This window comes from Pleurodeles waltl, chromosome 4_2 (genome assembly GCF_031143425.1).
Source record: "Pleurodeles waltl isolate 20211129_DDA chromosome 4_2, aPleWal1.hap1.20221129, whole genome shotgun sequence".
NCBI lineage: Eukaryota > Metazoa > Chordata > Amphibia > Caudata > Salamandridae > Pleurodeles > Pleurodeles waltl.
This window is the reverse complement of record NC_090443.1, coordinates 26,964,742-26,987,898: the sequence shown is the minus strand read 5'-3', so window position 1 is coordinate 26,987,898 and position 23,157 is coordinate 26,964,742. Positions and strand designations below refer to the sequence as shown.

Here is a 23,157-nt window from a genome sequence, read left to right as displayed (position 1 = left end):
GCTTGGATTCGTGTGTCGTGATAGCATGGGCGTATTTCTGTTGGCGTGACGGTGGAGGTTTTGTTATCGCCAGTTTATCACTGACCTTTGGTGTGGCGGACTTGTGTGGGTGTCTGAATTTTGTCGGATTTCGAGATGTGGGTCGTAATAGCTGTGGTGGAATTCCGCGGCCGCGGCTGTGTGTTGGCGGTCTTCTGCACGGTGGTAAGCAGCTTTTACCGCCAATATTGTAATGACCCCCAATATTTTTTCACCAGAGAGAAGCACTCCACAACCCTCAGTCCCTGCCTGGAAAAAAGGACATACAACTACTGTGCAAAAATGAATCAATTTTATTTCAGATTGTATAACACTTCATTTAAGGCTCAGAATGGTATTGTAGAAAATTGTAAGGATGGAAAAAAGTGTAACCGTGAATCAAGTTACAGATGTGAGACCCTTTGTGTACACCTAGCAGTAAAGCTCTTAGGTGAATCTTGATCACTGTGTGCTCGAATAACAGCATGGGATTCAGGAGACTTATCCTTGCTGCACACAACTCTACCCTTCTAAGCTTAAGTGAAGGTATAATAGGAAGGGGCAGATTTATTAAACTGTCAGACATCACAGCGCAGCAGCCAAAAATACTGCTCTAACTGTACCCTTACAGTGCAAAATACTGTACCTAGACCACTTCTAAAACTTTTCCTACTTTGTATGTGTGCTGCACAGTGTGGATATAACAAGAAATTGTCTCACAAACCCAATATTATTATTCTTTATAGTAAGGCAATCTGCACTTCCGTGAATTAATGATACATCTAATGTCCTTTTAACTTTTAAGAGCGAGGTTATCTCCATTATAAGATGGCAGCCATAATCGAATTGCATTGAGATATCGTATATTTCCGGCTCATGTGGCACATCTAACCGGAAGGGGCGGGTATTACACTATCGCTCTAGTTTAAACGCGACCCTTGCCGCAAAGAGAGGATGCCAAAAGTCAGATGGAATTACTTTGCGGGAGAGCATTAACAGGTAAGCAACCTGATCAGGATGGATTATTGCCTGTAAAGTGTAGACTTCCTATAATGTGGATAGTATGAGGGAAATGGTCTATCCCCATTGGGATTAGCCCGGTATGTTGTTTTAACATATGCTCATGAACCTCGTGTGAGAGGGAGTCCCGGGTTGATGTGTAAGAATAAATCTTTCACTCATTTAATCTTTTTCTCTCTTTTTTTCCTTCTACATTCCGCAGAATTTTGGTACTAGTTGTGGCGTATCATATCATATTTTGAGGGGCCGTGTGCATGTATATGAGGACCTAGATCAGGATTCTCACATACTGGAGGTAGCTATATTTAATGTGTAGTGAACTGCATGTGAGGCAGTAAGTATAGCTAACTGCACTATATTTACAATGTATTATCATTTTGTCGATCTTCTATTGTATCATAGCTTCCGGATAATCTGGTCTACCTTTCTGATCCCAGAGAAAGCTTAGAGGCTCTGATCTAAGTTCCATACATGAGCTTGGAAACTTGCATGAATAAGAGAGTGTCTAAGAAATTGACCTATACAGTAAACCTATTAAATTAGCAATCATTAGGTATCTTGGTGGATGGATTGAACTGCCCACAAATTGCTTGGGTAGTTAGGTTGGCACCCACTAAAGGTTTGGCGCAATTTGGCATATCACCATCTTCAATTTAATCCACATGGTGATGGATTCAATCTAGACACTTGCCCCACTTCCGGGTGGTTTTAATTAGTCTTTTAATTTATTTTTGTTTATTTTGGTTGAATAATTGTCTTGCAAATCCTAAAGACATTGGTATTTTTTTATTTTTTTTAAATAATTACAGATGGTGCCTTGTTCATATAGAATGGTGGTTTTAAGAAACTGACCAACAGGAGGTGACTTTATCTATACAGAATTGCGTTTTGTACATTGTACTCTCACATAATCAACTGTGAAATTGGAACCGCCCTGATGAAGGTGGCTTCCTAATGAGAGTAACACCGAAACACGTGTAGCCACTGTGTTCCATTAATTGGTCTGATTGGCACTGTGTTTTGACAATTGGTCTGATTTTTCTTGTTATGTTTCTCATATAAAAAATGTGTTTTTCCATACTAATATTGAATAAGAAGAATTTATCAATTATTGTCTGGTACATTTGACTTCGTACACCTCATGTATAAGACTTATATGGTATTTTTGGAGTACACTGGAATAGATTGTTTAGTACTTGCATTGTAGAGTAGTTTGGTTGCATCTGGGTATGAGAGGGTGTGAATGAGATATTAATGAGATCAGCAACAGTAATTTTATTATTTATGTCATATGTGGGGGTGGGAACATTGTCCATTCCTATATTGAGGTCATGTCAAGTAGTGTAATTGCAGTTGCATGTAACGCCCCCTTGACGCTAAGTAACGCAAAGCAGTGCGCTGCTTTGCGTTACTTTTGGTTAATTTTCAGTGTGAAACAAGTATTACACTGCAAAGTAAATGATAATAAAAATCATTTCGTTCTGTTTTGATTCACTTTTATGAGCAAAGTCAGTGCAAACTTTTAGTAAATCGCCCACTTAATGTACAAAGGAAGGGATTTCATAAATCCGTGCAAAAGTAAGGATTTCATAAATCCATTCTGTATTCAGGGACCTCTGGACATTAGGGCTCCTGCCTGCCAAGAAACCAGAGCCACAACTGCTTACTTCCCAAGAAAACCAATAGGCCAGTTGCCCAAATGAAACTTTCCAAGTCTTGAATATACGTCAATGTGAGGTGACTGATGCCTCCTTTACTGGTGGAGATTCCAGGCAGACAGGTTTAAGGTTTTTCTGTTCACAAGTGCTCAACTGTTTTGACAGATTGCAGTGTTTTTTTTGTAATGCTTTTCATTGGTTTTCATATTTAGAACAATGGGCACACCCCCTCCGCGTTACCTCCTGTACAAATTAATGTTGCATTTGGTATACTGCACCAAGAAGTCAGACAGTTTTGAGTGTCATGGTTAGCGTCTTCTGGCCAGCCCTCCTTCTCTTTGTCTCACACCACCCAAGGAGCCACAGGCCTACTTCACTTCCATGCTCACAATTGATTACAGTGGGTTTTTTTCAAGCGTTTTAAGAGATTTTCCAAACAGTATTTATCTGCGACTGTAAAACATTCTACCACAAATATATACACAATAATGTGTGTTTAGAGTGTTTACGACATGCTATTTATGTACTACATACATATGTCATTTAATGCATGAATGTTGCAGATTATGGATAGATAGTTACATGTTGTGCAGTGTCCTGCCATCTATTGTTGGGTTTGGAATATCAAAAGTTGTCTACATCATGAACTGAATTATCATTTTCGAGAAGGACTCGCATTCGCGAAGCTAAAACCTGGAATGCATCAGCATGCAAACTTCACCTTAGATCATTGCACTTTTCTCCCATCAGAATAGATGTCTGCTTGCGTGTGCTAAGTAAATATGAAAGCTTGGTGAAACCTCTGCCAGCCCTCCCCACTTTCTATCTGCAAGGGAAGTGGGTGGTCCATGTGAATTTACAATTTGACAAGCACAAATCACTTGGTTACAAGTAACATTATCCGTGTGCAGCACCTATTACTGCAGATCACAAGCTGTGCACCGACTTAAAAGCACTGCTTCCCTTCCCCTAAGGCAGAGGTTGACAGGACATAGAAGTATGTCTAATAAATATGTTTTTAAAACTTTTTTCCCCCTCTGGCTTAATGTTTTGCAAGACTGTCAATACAGTAATGTTTTGTGACTGTTTGATCAAATGACCAGGTTGCTGCCTTACATGTATTCGTAACAGGAATGCTGCCAAGAAAACCCACGGTTGCCCGTTTTTGTTTGGTAAATGTGTGTGGTGATTTCCTGTGAGCTATCCCCAAATACATAAACTTGAGTGCATTGCATAATCCATCTGGCTGGCACCTTTTTTAACAAATAGGTTTCCCAAGCTATGTGCCCAAAGGAAACACATAACTGTTTTGTCTTGCAGAAAAGAGTGGGGCGGTTCAAGTAATACAGCAATACTTCTTTGCAATGAATAAAGAGAGCTCTCTTTCTGCCCTGGTTTAGGATTTAGAAAGAATGCTGGAAGTTCAATGGCTTGACTTGTGAAAAAAGTATACAACCTTTGGAAGGAATCGCAGATGTGTTTTTAAGACTACTTTGTCTTGAGGATCACAGTTAAAAGTTTCTTCACTGATATCACTTGGGAATTCAGTTAGTGTGCTAGTAAGTGGAGGCTGCTACCACAAGCTCAGCTTTCCATGCCAGTCCTAAAGCGAGTGCAGGTGTGATGGCTCCACAGGCGGGCCTGTCAGTCTTTTGAACATTGCATAGGTTGGGGGCAGACAGGGAGCATCTGATCTGGGGTTCTCAGAAACCAGCACAAGTCGCAGATGAGCAATAGTTAGTGCTACAGTCAATCCCCACCGCATGAGCAGGAGGCAATTCTACAGTTATTTCAAAGGCACAGATGTGCAAGCAGATAGTGGGGTACAGACAATACGATGGTACAGGTAAGCAGCAGGCAGTGCTACAGTCATCTCAAAGGCACAGGTGAGTAACTGGTAGTGCTGCAATCAGCTCCAAAGCCCCAGTGAGCAGCAGGCAGTGGTACAGTCAGTGCAGACGTACAGGTGAGAAGCAGCCTCCGCTGAATTCAGATCCAGGCCCTTGTAAGGGCTGGAGGGGAGGACCCCCAGAGCTACGGCAGAGTGAGCTACTAATATAGCTCAGGAGCGCTCAGTGCTACAGTCAGCACACCAGAGGTCTGAGGGAACAGAAGCTTGTGCTGCATTCAATCCAAGGATTCAGGCGAGCAGCAATCAGTGCTACAGTCAATTCTATATACAGGTCAGCAGGAGGCAGTGGTACAGTCATCCAAAGTTACAGGTGAGCAGCAGACACAGGTGTAGTCGGCTATAAAACACCAGGGAGCAACACGCAGTGCCTGAGTCAGCTCCAGGAACCAGTGAGCTGCAGCAGCTCAACAGTCAGAGTGAAGGCACTTGCAATCAGCAGCCTGTGCTACATTTAGCCCCACATGCAGATGAAGAATTGTGGGAGCAGCACTTAGTGCTACAGTCCATTCCAGGCACACGTCGGCAGCAGGCAGTGATTCAGTCAGCTCAAAGGTACAGATAAGCAGTAATCAGAGCTACGGTCAAACCAGACACATGTCATCAACAGACAGTGATACAGTTAGCTCAAAAGTACAGATCAGTAGCAGCCTGTGCTATATTCAGCTCCAGGCACTGGTTAGTGGGACGAAGTACCACAAGCAGATCCAAGACACATGTCCAATTTGTTCTCTTTCCACCTACTTCAACAAAGTCAAATGTAAACCCTCCGGGCCAGATACAAGGCAGACCTTGGAGTAAAGCACTCATGGAACAATTAATACAGAAGGTAGCTAGCTTGTAAGACCCCAAACTGAGGCTCCAGAGTTAGCTTTTTATAAATTTTAACACGATCTTAGAGAAAACCGTTGAGGTCATGGCACCATTAAAAGCAGTCTCTCTTACACTGAAGAGTCAATCCTCGCCTTGATCCATAAACGACCCTGATCTTCAGAAAAAATACTCTTAGGACGGCAGAATGCATCTGGAGGCTTATTTATGTGCCTTTTAAAGGTTGAACGGAATAAATTATATCTCCACTATAATTTATCCATTAAGGAAGCTATGTCCAAGTATCACAATAAAAAACTTCCTTTCAGGGTCCAACATTTCAAAGGTCCTGTATACGACAATTGAAGAGTTGAGGGGTTCTCCCTTGCCCCCACGGAATTCCCTCCGGCCATTAAGTGTAATGAGATATTCTGATTATGTTGTGTCTTAGTAATCAATATTGCCAAATCTTTTGAGTTGCACCAGCCCTTCTTACCATCCTGAATGCTTCTCGTTCCACAGGTTTCATCACCCAGGCAGTTGTCAGGCCAATCTCTAAGAAGTTATGAATGCTGACCAATGGTTACTTTCCACCGGGATTTTATTGGATCTGTCTGCATGATTCCACACAATTAGCCACAAGATACTACAAATTAGGCTACAGGAAATCGGTGTTGCAGGCACCGCCTTGACATGGCTTCTATTTTATGAGAGGTTGGTCCTTCCAAGTAGCCGTGAATGACTATTATTCATCAACAAGAAGAAGAAGATTGGCTTATGGAGTTTCCCAGGGCTCTATTCTCTCTCCCTTTTTTAATACTTATATGTTCCTGCTGCCCCATCTTATTCAGTCATGTGGTGGCAAAGCTATATTTTAGTCAGATGACTGCCAATTCATTATCGAATTTAAAGGTGATGTGAATCAAGTGGAGGACTGCATCCATCATATATTTTATGGACAGCTACATAGATGGAACAAGAGCTAAAACTAAATGGAGAGACAACAGAAACCCCTCTCTTTTCCGGGAGCTCCCCCCCTTTTTTTTTTTTGTTAGGACCCAATCCCAAGATTGCTTACTGCATAAAAAAATTTAGGATTCAAAATTGATCCTGATCTTTCCATAAAAAACAGGTAAATGCAAAAGTACAAAGCTGTTGTTAACAATTACATTCAATAAGAAGAATCATTAAGCCGTTTCATTTTCGAAGCGAATGTGAAACCTCAGTTGTTATGCTTCCTCACATCAATCTAAAGATACCAGTGTATCTTATCAACAAGCTGCAAAAGTTTCAAAACACAGCAGATAGGAAGATATGCAAGTTAAACAGTGGGATCCTACTCCCAGGCCCTGAGATCCTTACACTAACATTCAGTTAGGCAGTACATCACTTTTAAAGTTGTGTGCATACTCCACAAAGCACTTTACTCCCCTCTCACTTCCTGACTGGCGATACATATCCTGTCACACACCTTGCGATCAGCCAATAAACAGCTTCTAGCAGTTTCAAGAAGTCACCTGGCTGCATTGGATGACCACACCTTTATAAGAGCAGCTGCCAAAAGATGGAAAGCCCTGCCCTTCCATCTAAGACATAAAGCTGACCTTGGCAGCGTTAGGAAACAGTTCAAACATGTCTCTTCTCTCTCATTTAATAAAAATACATGCCTTTGAATGCTCCAGTATCTCCCACGTTTTAGCACCAAGGCGCCAGTTAGTTTAGGTCACATATGAACATCAGGTAAGTATTGCAGACACCTCCAAATAGCGCTACATTCAGCTTACAGCACAGAAGACTAGCAGGAAGAAATAAAACTATAGGCAAAGTGGTGCAAATTTAAGCCAGAATTCAAACATAGTGAATGTCACTGGATTGGCTGAGCTGGCAGCCTTTAATGTATGCATGTATGTATGTATCTATATGGTAATGCAATAGAGCGAACCTAGCCAAAAGGCAGAGGAGTGCTTTACAAGTCACAGACAGCGATCAGAGGCACAGATCTGTGGTTTCTCCTGAATGACTAGATCAATACACCGCTCAATACACATCCAAAAGCCACCAGGCTCCCTAGGTGTTTTATCTAATTGGCTGAAAAGATGGCACTGAACATTTCCTAGAGAAACAGGATTGCATTCTGTTTTTCTCTTTGGTTAAGTGGATAACTCTAAGAATCTCCTGAAGGCACACGATTCGGTTTTCTTTTCACAAATGGTTGAGAAGGTGGTTCCCTTCACAGCCCAGAGTCACAGGCTTCCCTATAGGTTTCTCCCAGCTGGCTGAATAGGTACCTGGTTGCAACCACATAAGACACAGAGTTCTTTCAAAATTCTTCGACTGCATGAAAAGATGGCACAGTGCACCACTCAGACGCTATGTTGCCAGCACACTTTTAGCATTTGCAGAGTCTTTTGTCGGTTTCAGAATCTGGACACCCTCTCCACATGGTTGTTTGACTTCTCATGGCTCTGCGAACCACACAGAGATAGGTTTTTCTCCCACTGAGTTGATGGCTCTTCGAGTGCTCCAAAGTCACGGGATTCTGTTTCCTCCACAGGGCAGGTCAGTAGTTATTTTTTACTCTTAGATTACTCCTGTGAACTGTTCTAAGTCCTCGGCTGTCGGCATGAAGTGCTTCTCGTAGCCCGACATGATGGGCTGGCGCCACTCCGCCTGTGCCATTCCAGCTGCATCAGTCCTCATGCTGTCCGGCTGTCTAGCACTATCGCTAGAGGAACCCAACAATTGACCCTCATTCTCCTCTCCTGAATGCTCACCTTCCACAGCTATGAGCCTCGGGGGTGGCTCCTCCAACTCTTCCACCTCAGTGATGTGTGGCTCCTCTGGTCCCCGATGTAGGTCTGGGCTCTGGCTTTGCAAATTCATCCAGTCACCCATGTCCTGTGGAGAAATGAGTCAGAACAGGAATCATTTCTAAGCATATATTTTCTCTCAACTCATCCAGAGTTCCCACACTGGCACACCACTAAACTTTAGAGGCCAGATCTTCCCTAAAGAAGCTAACCCCCATCAAACTCTTGCATAAATGAACAAGTTACTCACCTTTAGTAACACTCTTCATATCTAACTGCAAGTTCCCAACTTTTAGATTACCTCCATCCACTAGTTCCAAAAGATTTACACAGCTTTGCTCTCAGATGTCAGTGGGTGGCACTGCGCAGATTCATGTTGAGTTTGTTCAGCACAAGAAGTGACACTGGAACTTCATACAGGTGCTACCCCGGGCATCGATGTCAGTCCTCGTCTTGACTGTCTGCTCCTTGGACACAGAGCCAACAATAATCAGAGGCACAAGCATGCAGATCGCTAGTTTGGAACCTTTTTAAAGTGTAAAACAGGTCTTTCCCCAGAATGGGGAGATGGGAGGGAAGTGAGGAATCTGTTGTTAGAGTATCCATCAGAAAGAGTGTTACCAAAGGTAAATAACTTGTTCTTCTGATGGATACTTCTAACCGCAGATTCCTCACCTGTAGGACAGATACCAAAGCAATACCTTGCCAGGTGGTGGGTCTGTGGAATGGCTCAGACCAAAAAGTCCTGCAAGAATGAACAGCTAAAAAGCCTTTCATGTTGTACCTGGCTTTCAAGGCAGTAGTGCTTCATTAAAGTGTGAACTGATGCCCATGCTGCAGCCTGACAGACATCAAGAACAGGCACACCGCAAGCCAGCACAGTGGCAGCAGCATTGGACATGGTGGAATGGGCCTCCAGTCGCTCCAGAGACTGCTTCTTGGCCAGTGCATAGCACATCTTAATGCAGAGGACTATCCATCATGACAGGATTCTTTTCTGCACTGCCATACCTTTCTGTGCCCCCTGAGAGCCCCCACCCTATGGTCTTGGTACGACTGATGTAGAAACTCAAGGCACTTCTGGGATCCAATCGATGGAGTCTCTCTTTCTTCTTCGAGGGGTGAGGTGGCGCAAAGAACATTGGGAGTGATGAAGAGCAGTCATGACCTTTAGTAAAAATGCCACCCTGGTCTTCATCACCACTTTATCTGGTAAAAAGGTGGTACAAGGCAACTGCACTGACAGTGCATGGAGTTCCCTCTCATGATAAGTCGATGTTACCACGACCAAGAACAAAGTCTTCAGAGTCAGAAGACTCAGTAAACAGCTGTGCATTGGTTCGAAGGGAGAGCACATGAGGGAAGTGAGGACCAAATTAAGGTCACACTATGTCATCACAAAATGTTTGGGGGAAAACGTGTCAAACCTTTAAGAAACCTCACCACAACATGTGACTTGAACAAGGACATCCAACAGTTTTGACTGTAAATGGTCTGTATTGCAGGCACCACACCAGACCACAAACTTGTAGAGGAATACCTAGCAGCAAGGATGACATTCCCAACTTTGGGAGGACTGGCAATCAATCTCCATGCATGGAGGCACAAGTTTGGAGGCAGTATCCTGCTTTGCTGCTGCCAAAGGAGGTCCTCCAGAAGCTGCAGCCTGAGTGGAGAACAGATGCTCATTCCCAGAAGATGCAGGCACCACACTCTCCTTTCCCAATCTGGAGTCACTAGGATAACTTGGTTCAGGTCATTTCTGATCTTCTTCAGACCTCTTGGCAGGAAAGGCAGTGGCAGAAAAGCATACAGGAATTCCATTCTCCACTCTATCTAGAATGAGTCTTCGAGAGACAGACTTCTTGGAAACTCCAGTTAGCATATATTTTAACATTGCAGGTTCTCGACGGTGGCATAAAGATTTAGACTGGGTTCTCCCCATTACTGGAAGATTCCCTGTGCCACCTTGGAATGTAATTGCTGCTCATGATCCTCAAAGCGCTTGTAGCTGAGCTCATCCACCCTGGTGTTTTAAAGATCCTACCAGGTGATTTACAACCAGGGAAATGTCCTGTCACTCCAGCGAACTCCAGAGGTTAAGAGCCTCCTTGTACAGGACCCAGGACCCTACCACAACCTGCTTGTCGCAGTACTACTTAGCATTGGTGTTGTCTGAAAATGTGAACCACACCCACCTTGATGGATGGCAGGAAGGCTTCCAGTGCAGGAGAATGGTCTATAACTTCAAAAGGTTAACATGGAGTCAGGTCTCTGGTAGACCATTGGTGAGGCCAAAGAGGCACAGCAACATGAAAATGCTTCTTACCCACCTTAGACCACATGTAACATCTATGGAATTGAAGAATGGGCATGAAAGTAAGTGCCCTACAGGTCCAAAGCTACCATACAGCCATCTGTCCCCAGTGAACACAGAACATGGGTCAGCATGAGCATCTTGAATTTGTCCCTCCGTAAAAAGACATTCAGAGGGTGGAGATCAAAAATTGCATGAAGACCTCTGTCCTTCTTCACCACAAGGAAATCACAGAAGTAGCAACCATTTCCTATTTCTGAGGCTGGGACCCTCTCTATGACACCTTTGGCCAAAACAGTCTACATTTCTTGGAGCAAGATGGACAGGTGCACATCTAAAACACGCTCGGATGTAGATGGAAGAGCTAGCAGGTCAAAAAGGATTGGCATGGGACAGTCTTGTTGAATAATTTGAAGGACCCACCCGTTGGAAGTTACATTTTGCCACCTTTGGAGAAAACACCGAGTACGGCTGCCCACCTGGCAGTCGTGTGCCACTAAGGCCAAACTAAAGAAGCTTGGAGGCTGATGCCAAAGGTACTGGGGTCTGGGAAGTTTGCTGTCCCTGGTGGCCTGAACATTGTTGGTTTGATCCTGGACCCTGAAAATAGAGAAATGCCTTCGGTGGAGAGATGGGCCTTTGCGGTGCCAGTACATCAAACATTTGGAGTAGCTCTGAAATGGGCAAAATTATTGGGGGTACTGTCTCGCAGAGGTCAAAAGGCTAAAAAAACTTGCCACTATTCAGCCTTCTTTGAAGTCTTCCAACACTGAATCTGTTTTCTCACCAAACGGGTGAGATCCATCAAATGGCATATCTCTCAAAGAGGCCTGCACCTCCACACAGAAGCCTGAGGACCTCCTCCAAGCATGACGTTGAAGCACCATGCTGCTACCAATTGTCCTGCCTAAGCAATCAGTGTTGTCCAGTCCTGAACAAGGGATGTACTTTGCAACATCCTGGCCATCCTGAATGGTCTGGGCTAGGCTGGCCTGAAATCTTTGGGCACTGCCTGCAAGATCGCCCCAATTATATCTCATAAAGTATGGGAATCATTTTCCAGCAAGCAGCTGGCATTGATTGACAGAGGGGCTAGAATGGTTGCGAAAAACATCAATTAACCAAATGTTTTAGTCCCTTTTGACTCTCTCTTGGAGAGTAATGGGAAATTAATTCTGGGAAAAGCCTGAACTATTAAACTTTCTAGTGTAGGGTGCTAAGTTAAGAAGTCAAGGTCGCCTGGTGATGGACTGTTGCAGCTAGCAATCTGCCTTTCATCGGTGGGCCACGTACCCATTAATGTGTCCCTTAGGGCTTCAATGAATGGAAACATACCCTGGTTGCAAAACCTCTATCAAGACATTAGTTTTGACTTCCACAGTTGGCAGGTATGTGTCCAATACCTCAGCTGCCCTTCTCATCACCACAGCAAAGGAGGCACTCTCTTCCATTGATGGCCCAGGAGAAGAACACAACCCAGTGTCTCTGGAAGTGTGCAATCTACTGGCCTTCTGCAACTCCACATATAGGTTGTTATCATCACAGTGCTGGATGAAGTCATTCCCATAATTTCCATTGTAACCTCCTAAAGCTGAATGACTCCGATGAAAGTCAGAACTGAAAAGTTTATTGGGCACTGTAGTGCAACTCCATGGCAAAGGCATGGTTCTGTCTGAGTCAGATTGAAATAGAGGAGGTGTGTCAATAAGGCTTTGAGACCTAACCTCAGTCTGGCTGAGATTGATTTGGCTCGGCGTCAGATAGGAAAATGGGAACGCAGCCATCCTTCGGCCCCGGAGGAGTCAATATCACACAGAGCTATGTCAATTTTGGTGCTGGATGGGAAGATGACTCTGGTGTTGGAGCAGACCTCTAGGTGGGTTCAGGAGGCACAGATGGTGCCGAAGGTGGACCTGTTGCCAGCAACCCAACTGGAGGCCTGTGCCAATCCATGGGGCCCAAAGGCACACCAGAGGGAGCGGAAAGGATGTCGAAGATTTGCAACCTGGCCTCTCTACAGGCCTCAATATGTTGCAATATTGCTGATGGACCCGAAAACTTGGGGTGCTTCAGGATCATTTGCAGTATAGTCACCTTGATGAGGGACCAAGTGCGAGACCACAAGGCACCTCAACGTCCTCAATGAAAATGGTGGAACTGGGGTGAATCCTATTTGGCTTTCTTGTGCTTCAACTTTGAATTACCAGAATATCTTTGCCATTGCCTTGAGCAGGAGCAGGACTCCAAGACTTCTTTCGCTATTCATCGACATACAGCTCCGCTTTCTGTTCCCGGATCACCTTGGATTCATAAGGGCGCACTTCTCACAAGACTTGGAATCATACCCCAACCCAGTCACAAGAGGTGCACCCTATGGTGATCTGTCTCAGGCATTCATTTGTGACAGTCCCTACAAATCTTACATCTTAAGGTTTAGAAAGAAATGTTCCCCTTGCATAATGGAAAAATCTATATTTTATAAGATGAAACCCATCAACTGACAAGAATGAACCTGGGAGTGAGGTGCGATCAACGCACAAAGGCAAAGAAATGAACTGATATTGAAGCGAAGGGGTGATGCTTACATGCAACTCCATTGCCACTTTCAGGGTGGAACGAAGTCACCATGAAGTCACATGACATTACCAACCAGCATGTTATAGCAATGCTGTTTAAAGCTTCCAGATTCATTCTGGCATCTGGAGATATTGTAGAGGAATCTGTGGTTAGAAGTATCTATCAGAAATGCCACACTGTAAGTAAGGCTGTAGAGCCCTGCAGTATCCCTGCAGTATCATGAGCGATCAGTTGTAAACTGCTCTAAAACCTAGACACCAGCACTTCACAAGAAGTCTTTATCAAGGTCGCAGAACTTTCAGTACAGTACAAAAACAGAGATCAAGCATAGTTAGAGAGTGATTATATATATATATATATATATATGTGTGTTTGTGTGAGTGTGTGTATATATATATATATATATATATATATATATATATAGGAGTCCCTCGATCTTGTGACTCAAAAAGACTTCTTCGAAGAAAAACAACTTGTAACACTCCGAGCCCAACACTAGATGGCGGGATGTGCACAGCATGTGTATCTGCAGCTACACATGCCATCGAACATATATATATATATATTGTTTTTTTAAATTACAAATACTAGTCAACAATTAATGTGATTTCTAGAAATAAGTTCAACATTTACATTCAATAATGTACACAGTGAACGCTGAAGACCAAAGTGTGTTACCTGTAATCTCAAAGACATGCCCCAGCCGCACAATGCAAAACAAGGTTTGAGACCTGCTAACACAAGTTTCCAAGCTCAATTATCCTGCAGCCCCTTCTTCCTGTGTTTGAACTCTTCTTTCAACTGGAAAACCTTTTTCTGGGCATCAACCCCACCACAACTGCCTTTATAGCTAAACCTTGAGGTCAACTGAGAGGAGGTGGACCAAAGGACAGATTGTCACCATGTGAAATCACTTTGCCAGATCCTCATCCAGGTTACCGACACCCCTTTTCCTAACTTCTATGCATGAGCTGTATAGTGGTGTACGACCAAGGGGCATATCCAATGACACCATCTTCTGCCTGTACAGATTCCATGAATCCCAGAAGACAGCACTGGTGATCCAAGATGGAAATTGCTTCCCAACACAAAAGGAGGCTATTAGATGGAACCAGAGGGGACAGGTGCTGAGGTTACAATGAGGCAAAGACGGGCTACTGACTAAGCCATAAACTTCCTGCATTGAGAGGTGGGTATTGTGCGCAAGTTCTCCCTTAAGGCACACAACTGGAATGGTGTAAATACTGTCTCCCCAGTGGTATACCCACATTTCAGAGCCCTAACAAGCGACCTCATGCAATCACAAGTAACACAGAGTTCAAGCCAACCTCCATTGAGGAGATACCTCAAAGTCACTTAACGCACACTTTGGGGGTCATTTTGACCTTGGCGGACGGCGGAGGCCGTCCGCCAAGGTACCGCCGCTGAATGACCGCACCGCGGTCAAAAGACCGCGGCGGCCATTCAGACATTTCCTCTGGGCCGGCGGGCGCTCTCCAAAAGAGCGCCCGCCGGCCCAGAGGAAATGCCCCTGCAACAAGGACGCCGGCTCAGAATTGAGCCGGCGTAGTTGCAGGGGTGCGACGGGTGCAGTTGCACCCGTCGCGTATTTCAGTGTCTGCTTAGCAGACACTGAAATACTTTGCGGGCCCTCTTACGGGGGCCCCTGCAGTGCCCATGCCATGGGCATGGGCACTGCAGGGGCCCCCAGGGGCCCCGCGGCACCCCCTACTGCCATCCTGTTCCTGGCGGGAGACCCGCCAGGAACAGGATGGCGGTAGGGGGTGTCAGAATCCCCATGGCTGCGGAGACCGCCGGTTTACCCTTTCTGGCCGCGGCTGAACCGCCGCGGTCAGAATGCCCTCGGGAGCACCGCCAGCCTGTTGGCGGTGCTCCCATGGTCGGTGACCCTGGCGGTCACCGGCCGCCAGGGTCAGAATGACCCCCTTTGTCATTAAAACCTAGGTCATCTAACCACAGCAGATTTGAATTCCAGTACCAGGAATGCCTTTGCAAGTATATTGGCAGTCACGGAAAAAGGGCAGGCAACTTTCAGCCTGAACTGAAAGAGGCCCATTCAGAGATTAGTTCAGATGTATGCACACATGGATCTGGACTCCCAGTGCTTAGAATTAGGGATATACGTATTTTTTATTATGCAAGAACGATAGCATGTAGACCTTGCCTGTTGGTTATCCTTTGTATGTGTGTTTTCCTGATTTCCCCCTTCTTGTTTTGGAGAAGAAATGTCTCACAAGAACTCTCAATATGTGTCCACTTCTTTTTCTCTCACTGAAAATCTGTTTAGGTAATTCACTAGTGAGTATATAACTTGCATACAATTTTTCTTGCAACTGGCAGTGGTGACCTTGTGTATCAAGTGTAATTATCTAAAGAAACACTTAGGATTTCTACTTAGGTAGACTGCTGTGAACTGGGACGAGCCAACCTTTTCTATCTGACTGGCATGGGCTAATAGGCGATGCCCTAACCAATAGGGTAAAGGTTCCCAGTTCTAACCCTACCCACTTTTCATTTTTCGGCCACACTTAACTTGGGCTCTTAGGGCTTGGGGAATGCTTGGGGAGTGTACCATAGCAATCCTAGTGTCCTCCCTCATGAAACACCAAAATCCAGTTTTAAACAGTCCCTGCAACAGCAACAATCTCATAGACAGAAGGCTGGCAGGACAAAGCTAATTTTTAAGTAATCAGATAGTTGATATGCATTAATTGTTTTGGCATTCCATTGCCCTCCTTTGAAGTGTGCCCCAAATGTTATATGTAAACCTAGCAGACCTGTCAATCAGGCTTTGACACTGTACTGTCAAAAAGAAGCCTGCTGTGAGTCAGGCCTGTGTGGCTTGAGGGTGGGAGGGCAAAAGAAGGCCCCTACCCAAGTGTCAGCTAACATTTGCCTGTGACAGGGGAAGGCTCTTTAAAGTGCTCCCCAAGTGTCATTTGAAAAACTCCAGCTGACCTTCAAAGCAGGTCTTGACACTCCAACAGGATCTGACACTGTGATGTCAACAAGAGGCCAAGTGTGTTGGAGACTGGTCTGGCTCTGGGAACAAAAAAAGGGTGCAGTCCTGAGTGTTATCTGTTTGTGACAAGAGAGGCCTCTTTGAAGTGAATCAAGTCCTAGGGCCCCGTCCACAGACCATTCTGTCAAGCACACAACATCTCCCCACACCTAAGGTCTTTTGTCCGTTATGGGAGCAAGTTCACATCTCATGCAGTAAAATGCTAATTACTGGCTAACCGAAGTGAAAGAGCAAAATGCAAATCTAGCTTCAGGCAGGGAAAAAAAGTCTTACTACAAGTCCCCGTTCCAAAATATGTATCACAAATCCATCTTCACCAGTGAGTTGGGAGCGCAATAAATATTTGAAAACATCTAGCCGTGTACTAGTTGGGGATAGGATTTATACTGTACTCCAACGCTTCCCTATGGAACCGCCAACCCTGCTACAGTGAAAATAGCATTTAGGGCATTTGCAACATAAGGACATGTTTAACATTAAACGTTTACATGTTGTACTTTTAAATACCATGCACCCTGCTTTATGGGAAATAAGGCCTACGTAGGGATGACTTATAAATACTTAAGGGTTTAGGCTGTCAAAAGGAGTTATTTTGACAGGTTTAATTGGCAGTTAAAATCTGCACAGCTAGGCTACAGGTGGCAAGCCTGTAGCCATGTTTACATTGTCACTGTAGTGGATGGCACAATGGGTGCTGCAGTGCACTTTTGACATTTAACTTACAGCCCCCCAGGTACACCTTGGTACCATATACTAGGGACTTACATGAAAGTAAGTTAAATCAATCAGGTGTACATCAATTTTAACATGTTGAAAGGAGAAGCACAATCACTTTACGACTGTTTAGCAGAGATAAAGTGCAGAGATCCTTAAGCCGGAAAAAACAGAGATCAGCAAAAAGGCAAAAACAATTTAGGGTGACCTTGCAGAACGGGCAACTTTCCAGCAAAGGTGCTCGTGTGGAATGTTCCCATAAGGAACCAACTGATGAATGGCCCTGATGCTATAAAATGGCCAGTGGACTTGGGAAATCTACTTCTAAAAGACTAAGGGCCAGATGTAGGAACCGTTTTGCATGGCGCAAACTGCGAAAATCACAGTTTGCGCCATGCAAAACGGCCATTGCGATGGACAGTCACATTTTGCGAGTCGGTACCGACTCCCAAAATGTGAATGCGACTCGCAAACAGGAAAGGGTGTTCCCTTCCTATTTGCGACTCGCACCGCGATGCAGAATTGCTTTGTGACCGCGAAAGCGGTCGCAAAGCAATTCGCAGTTAACACCCACTTGAAGTGGGTGGTAACTCATTCGCAAAAGGGAAGGGGTCCCCATGGGACCCCTTCCCCTTTGTGAATGTCGCTAAAAATATTTTTTCAGAGCAGGCAGTGGTCCAATGGACCACTGCCTACTCTGAAAAAATGAAACCAAATGGTTTCATTATTTTTTTGTATTGCAACTCGTTTTCCTTTAAGGAAAACGGGCTGCAATACAACAAAAAAAACTGCTTTATTAAAAAAGCAGTCACAGACATGGAGGTCTGCTGTCTCCAGCAGGCCACCATCCCTGTGAGTGCAGGGACTCGCTATGGGGTCGCAAAATGCGACCCACCTTATGAATATTGATGAGGTAGGTCTTTGCGACCCCATAGCGAGTCTCAGACGGTGTCTGAGACACCGTTCTGCATCCGAGATTGCGACTCGGAAATTGCGAGTCGCACCGACTCGCAATTTCCGAGTCGCAATCTCGGACCTTGCTACATCTGGCCCTAAATCATCAGCATGCAAAAATGTGAATCCTCAAACTGCTGAGACCTCTCTTTTTTATTTAGCTGCTAACCACCTATTTGTTCTGATGTCTACAATCTGAAAACAAATGAATTACAAATGAAAGCTCAGGGGCACAGTAAAACTCACAAATATCCAACAAATGCCATTAACTGTCTTTTGCTAAAACTGGTACAAGAAAGGGAAATTCATTTTGGCACGCTCATTGTGTCAAGAGGTGGAAGGGCTAAGTGAAGAAAATGTGAGAACGATGCTGATGTATGGTCAACCTTTGTAGAAGCTTGTCTGCTAGTGCATCAAAATTGGAGTCCTTTGCTGAACATAAATTCCCACAAAGACAGCTTTGGGTTCTCCTATAAAAAGAAAGCTTGCTACTTCACTGAAATAAACGGTACAATTGTTTTTCTATTTGTTCTGATTTTATACACTATAGGGTGTGTTTTGTTAAAATTATTATGTGATCCATTGTCAGTGTGATTTTGGTATGGTGCTAATATTTAGTAGTGGGGTTTTCTCTTGTTACCTGTAGGAAAGCCTCTGTGCTAAAATGCTTCAAACAAGCATTGGCAATTCCATTGGGCATGACGTTAAAACCCTGAATTCTTAGACACAAGTCTATACTCCAACAAAGAGTGCTCCTATGCACTCACAGGCACACCACTCAAGCTGCACATTCAATACCCTGTGAAACCATTTGCTCAGTCTGAATGCTCTCCAAACACTTACATACATACTCCTCACTGTGTACTCACACAGGCTCACCTCTCACTGGCACTCGCGCAGGCACAAAAAACTCTTTAGTCTATGATCATACAGACTCCTCCCCCTGCACTCAGACACTCCACTCACCCTGCCCTAAAAACAATGATATCCTACATTCACACATACATCACACCCTGCACTCTCACTGACACTCGAGTCACACAGGCATTCCCACTTATCCTGCACTCAGAAACACTGTGCTTATCGTGCACCCATATAGACAATTAGGAACTCTGAGACAGAGTGATGCCCACTCCCCCCAGAGAAAGAGGTCCTCTAGGGGGTGTAGTGATCCCAAGGGTAAGGAGCCCATTGCCTACTACCCTTCACTTCCCTAATGCCCTTAAATTGAGTATTTGGGAGTCCCCCTGACACCACGAAAGCAAGACTCAACTACTGGGAACCGAGGAAGAAGACCGAAGAGAGAAAGGGCTGAAGACCTGCACCCAAGATTGGTGCAAAACCCTGCAAGGTTGCTTGTGCTTCAACAATCGCTGGACCAACTTCACAAAGAGCTAGACACCCTTGCTAGAACCTTTGGAGAACTGCTCAGCACCTCAACAACTCGAAAAGATCTCCTGTGGAGGAGAGGAGCTGCTTCCCTGCATATTCAGGCACTGCTGCAAAAACCAGTATTCTGTCATGTTGGCCATTTGGCCCACCAAGGAAACAAGGAGCCAGGAGAAGACTGTTTGGAGTTCAGGAGCCCAGCCCTGCTACTTCATCAAAGTCCCAAGACGCTGACCCCTCCCAGAGTCTCCCTACACCTATACCTGTGGTACTGGACCCCTGCAGCAACCAAGGCTTGTTGGTGGTCCCATCTGAATTCCAACAGCACTAAAGCAGAACTACTGTCAAGGGTCATCAAGGTCCACAAGGCCAGTCAGGAGAGTGTCCCCACTGCCCTGTTTCCCCTTCATCAGGTCACTAAGACCCTGAGTCAGTCTCTGACCACTGCGACCCGATGGCTCAAAGCACCCCTGCACCCTAGCACCACAGCTCAAGTCCGAGGGAGATGGCGGTCCCGAGACCCTCAGAAGCTGAGCCCACCCTTGGGTTTGGCAAGACGGATTCCCCAGTCGCCTCTTGGAGCCTCTTTCTGCAGGAACCAAGAACTGCAAGAGTCTTCAGCAGCAACACTCCATGCCTCACTGCACACAAACCCCACAGCCCGAGTTTGAGTTGGCCAACGGTGTCTCTGCGTGCCCAAGACCCTCAAGACGTGAGCCCCTCTTTATGTTCAGCCGGACTGGTCACCTGGTACCAACTTGTAGCCTCTTTTCACAAGGACAGTTTCCCATTAAAGTGAATGAGACACCAATTGCTGTAACTCACCTCTGTATATAGACGCCCCAGTGCCCCAGAAGTGAACTCTTGGTGCTGCCTCTTACCGCACCCCATACTCACCTTAACTCCCAAAGACTGGTCCTGTAAGTAATTGTTGCATGCCCGAATGCAATATATGTTTATTCTCAATAGGATAACATTAGCGATTGAAGCCACAGTTTGTGTATTTTACTGTGACTTAAAAATGTCTAACTCAAAATGTACTTACCTGATTACAATGATCCTGGTGCCTAAATTAATATAAACATCTGTGTTATTTTTATATACTGGTGTCAGATCTCTTTAATGAGTGTGTCTCGCTTACTGGCTGTGAGCGCAATAAGTGCTTAACACTATCCTCCGATAAGCCTAACTGCTCGCCCACACTACCACAAATGAGAGCTTTTAGGGTTAATATTTTAACCACCATCAGCCAGTAAGGGTCGCCCTGGACTATCTGCATAGTGTCTCCATACACTGGTACACTACATAAAACGCCAGCTTCCTACAGATCCCACTCACCTGGCATTCAGACACCTCCCACAAGCTACAATCCTAAAGACACTCTTCTCACTCTGCACCCATGCAGCCACTACCCCTCACATTGCAATCCATCAGGCACCGCACTCACAATTCAATTATAGCTACTCCACTCTGCTTGCACTCACACAGGCAGGAAAAGTCCCAACAAAGTTCAAAATCAATGGATTGATAAAGGTTTATCCCCAATGAAAAATGAAAACAGCCACAAGACCCCCTTAATATCCATCAAGAATGAATCATGTCTCCAAAATAGTCAAGTTGCCTACTTATTGTGCCAGAACAAGGAGGAACTCCAGCCTACTCTGATCTGCCTCACCTGCAATTTGCTTAGTTCCCATAGAATGCTGGCAGTGCAAGCCATAGGAAGTACCTTCCTGCATCCTTGTCCTTCGATGTACTCTCCTCATCTCCACAGGAAAAGTCTGGACCACAAGAGAGCATCAGTCATCAGTGAGGAAACCAGTCAGTAGTAGCCCAACCGTGTTGCTATCGATGGTGGAGCAGGTGCAGTGGCATCAGGGCCAGTGGTCTGAGGGACCCACTGCACCATGATTATTGATGTATTTTAACACTCAACCTGTGTTCAAGGGGGCCATTTTGCTTGCTTGCCACTTCAAATGGCTGACTGATGCACATGTTACACAGGCATCTGGACAACCCCTCGGGCCACCTACAAATGCCCACCCTCAGTGATGCACCTCGCTCCATCCTCACCACTTTCAAAGGTTTTTGCAAGCCACTTCTCAAAGCACTCTTTAGTCAGCCCTATTATGATTCTTCCCTGTGCACATCTGATGCATGAATGCCATGCACCCAGGCACTGGGACGTACTGGGACACGCAGCCTGAAATCGTGCAGGACAAAGGACATGTGATTGTGGAGGCACTCGCAAAGCTGGTGTGATATTGTGAGCCTCTGCCAGTAGTTGAGGGAGGCAGCACAGGCCTTTGTCATCTGTGGAGAATGACGAAAGGCTCATACAGCATGTGTGGTGCAGAATAGTGTTCCGATAGAGGAACACAGGACAGCGGGAGGAGAAAGGATAGATAGTGCAGTACAACAAGAATCTGTGAAGAGCTCCAAGGTGGAGAAGGATGACCCTGGGGAGGAGCAGGGGACAGTGGGAGAGCAAGCAACAATGTGGTGAGCATGCAGGAGTGTCCTTTGGTTCCTCAGATGTTGGATGGGTGGTCCATCAACAACAGCGGGACTGCATTAGATGATGAAACTAAAGGGGGTTCCCAGAGGGAAGGAGCAAATGGCAAGCCTTGTTCCCTTCAACCCGCAGAAACACCTTCTACCATCCTATCCTGGAAGGTAAATGGGCCATGAACAAAAATAAAAACAAAAAAAAGAGGCTACGTTAATTTTAACAGGTGTTGCAAAGACATACATGACAGAAGACCGCCAGTCCTTCTGATGCACTGCCAATTTATTGAAAGTTTCCCCTTGTGAGCACTGTCACTTCATTACATTTGAACATGGTGGCCATTCTAAGGAACGGAGAAACCCTTCCAGAGCCAAAAAAGCAAGCACTCCTTTTCCGTGGCAGTACACATCTATTTCCCTATCAAATGCATACTCAAGGTAATCAACACGAGGGCGGAGTTAAACCCCCTTTCTCAGTAGTACTTTTCTATTTATCACATAAGGTCAGGCAACAGCTGCATAGACAAACCAGATTTAAAACTTTTTATATAATTTTCTGTGTGAGTACCATCAGTATACATGGTCATCTTTCATCTTTTTGTTGCAAACAACACAACAGTACCCTGCTCAACCAGTCAAATTAATTAAAAAAAAATTAACCACCACTGCAGACCTTTCATTTCCTTTCTTGACCGTAGCCCAGTCTGTGTTGCTACAACACCCTTGCGCCACACCACCACATGTCCAGAGCTTCCCCTTCCACTCAAAGAAGTCTTGGAAACTACCAGCTGGTGTTTCCAATGTACGCATGCTAAGTTCTGGACTGGTTCTGGAGAGGCTGTGTTGCCATGAGTACTGTAACTCACATGTGGTGGACATTCCCAAACATTCAAAGACACTGGGCAATGATTTGACAAATTATAAAACACATAATTGGAATTTCTCTAGAACTTGGTTCCTTGGTGGTCTTGTGTGGACAAACCCAGGAAGATACTTCTTATCCACTGATGTCCACAATGACCAAGCACATTTTGTGCCTGTTCAAATTCAGAAACAAGTAGCTCCTCCCTCATTGAATCTTTGGTGGGCTAACACATGAACAGTATATCCCATGGAAAGGCTTGCAGTTATAATTCACGATAGAACATATTTATGTGATTAAGTATGGACTCTATTGCAATAATCAAAGTTGTGCAATACTTCACCAACAAAAGGTGAATAAACAGATTTGTTGTTTTTGAAGTATCCTTCCTGTTATACTGTCAACTGTAAAATGTATACATTATTTTTATGTTTGGGCTAATGCTAATGATCGATAATTTACAGATCTTAGAATCCTAAATATCCCCTTGAACAATTTTATTTGTTCGCCTATACCATTTGTGTTGCATTTTTAGTCCTGAGATTTGAAATCCTGTGCCAAACTAATA

The 23,157-nt window shown here is 44.8% G+C and overlaps 1 protein-coding gene across 1 annotated transcript in view; it reads right to left on the bottom strand.

The window, feature by feature from the left end:
* Positions 1 to 314: 314 nt before the first annotated feature.
* The window catches only part of IL27RA (interleukin 27 receptor subunit alpha), a 182,028-nt gene continuing 159,185 nt past the window's right edge, over positions 315 to 23,157 (bottom strand). Inside the window, exon 19 of the mRNA XM_069233137.1 lies at positions 315 to 8,313. Within this exon, the coding sequence (XP_069089238.1) occupies positions 7,996 to 8,313 (318 nt within the window). The 3' untranslated portion in view covers positions 315 to 7,995. The remainder of the gene's footprint in view (positions 8,314 to 23,157) is intronic.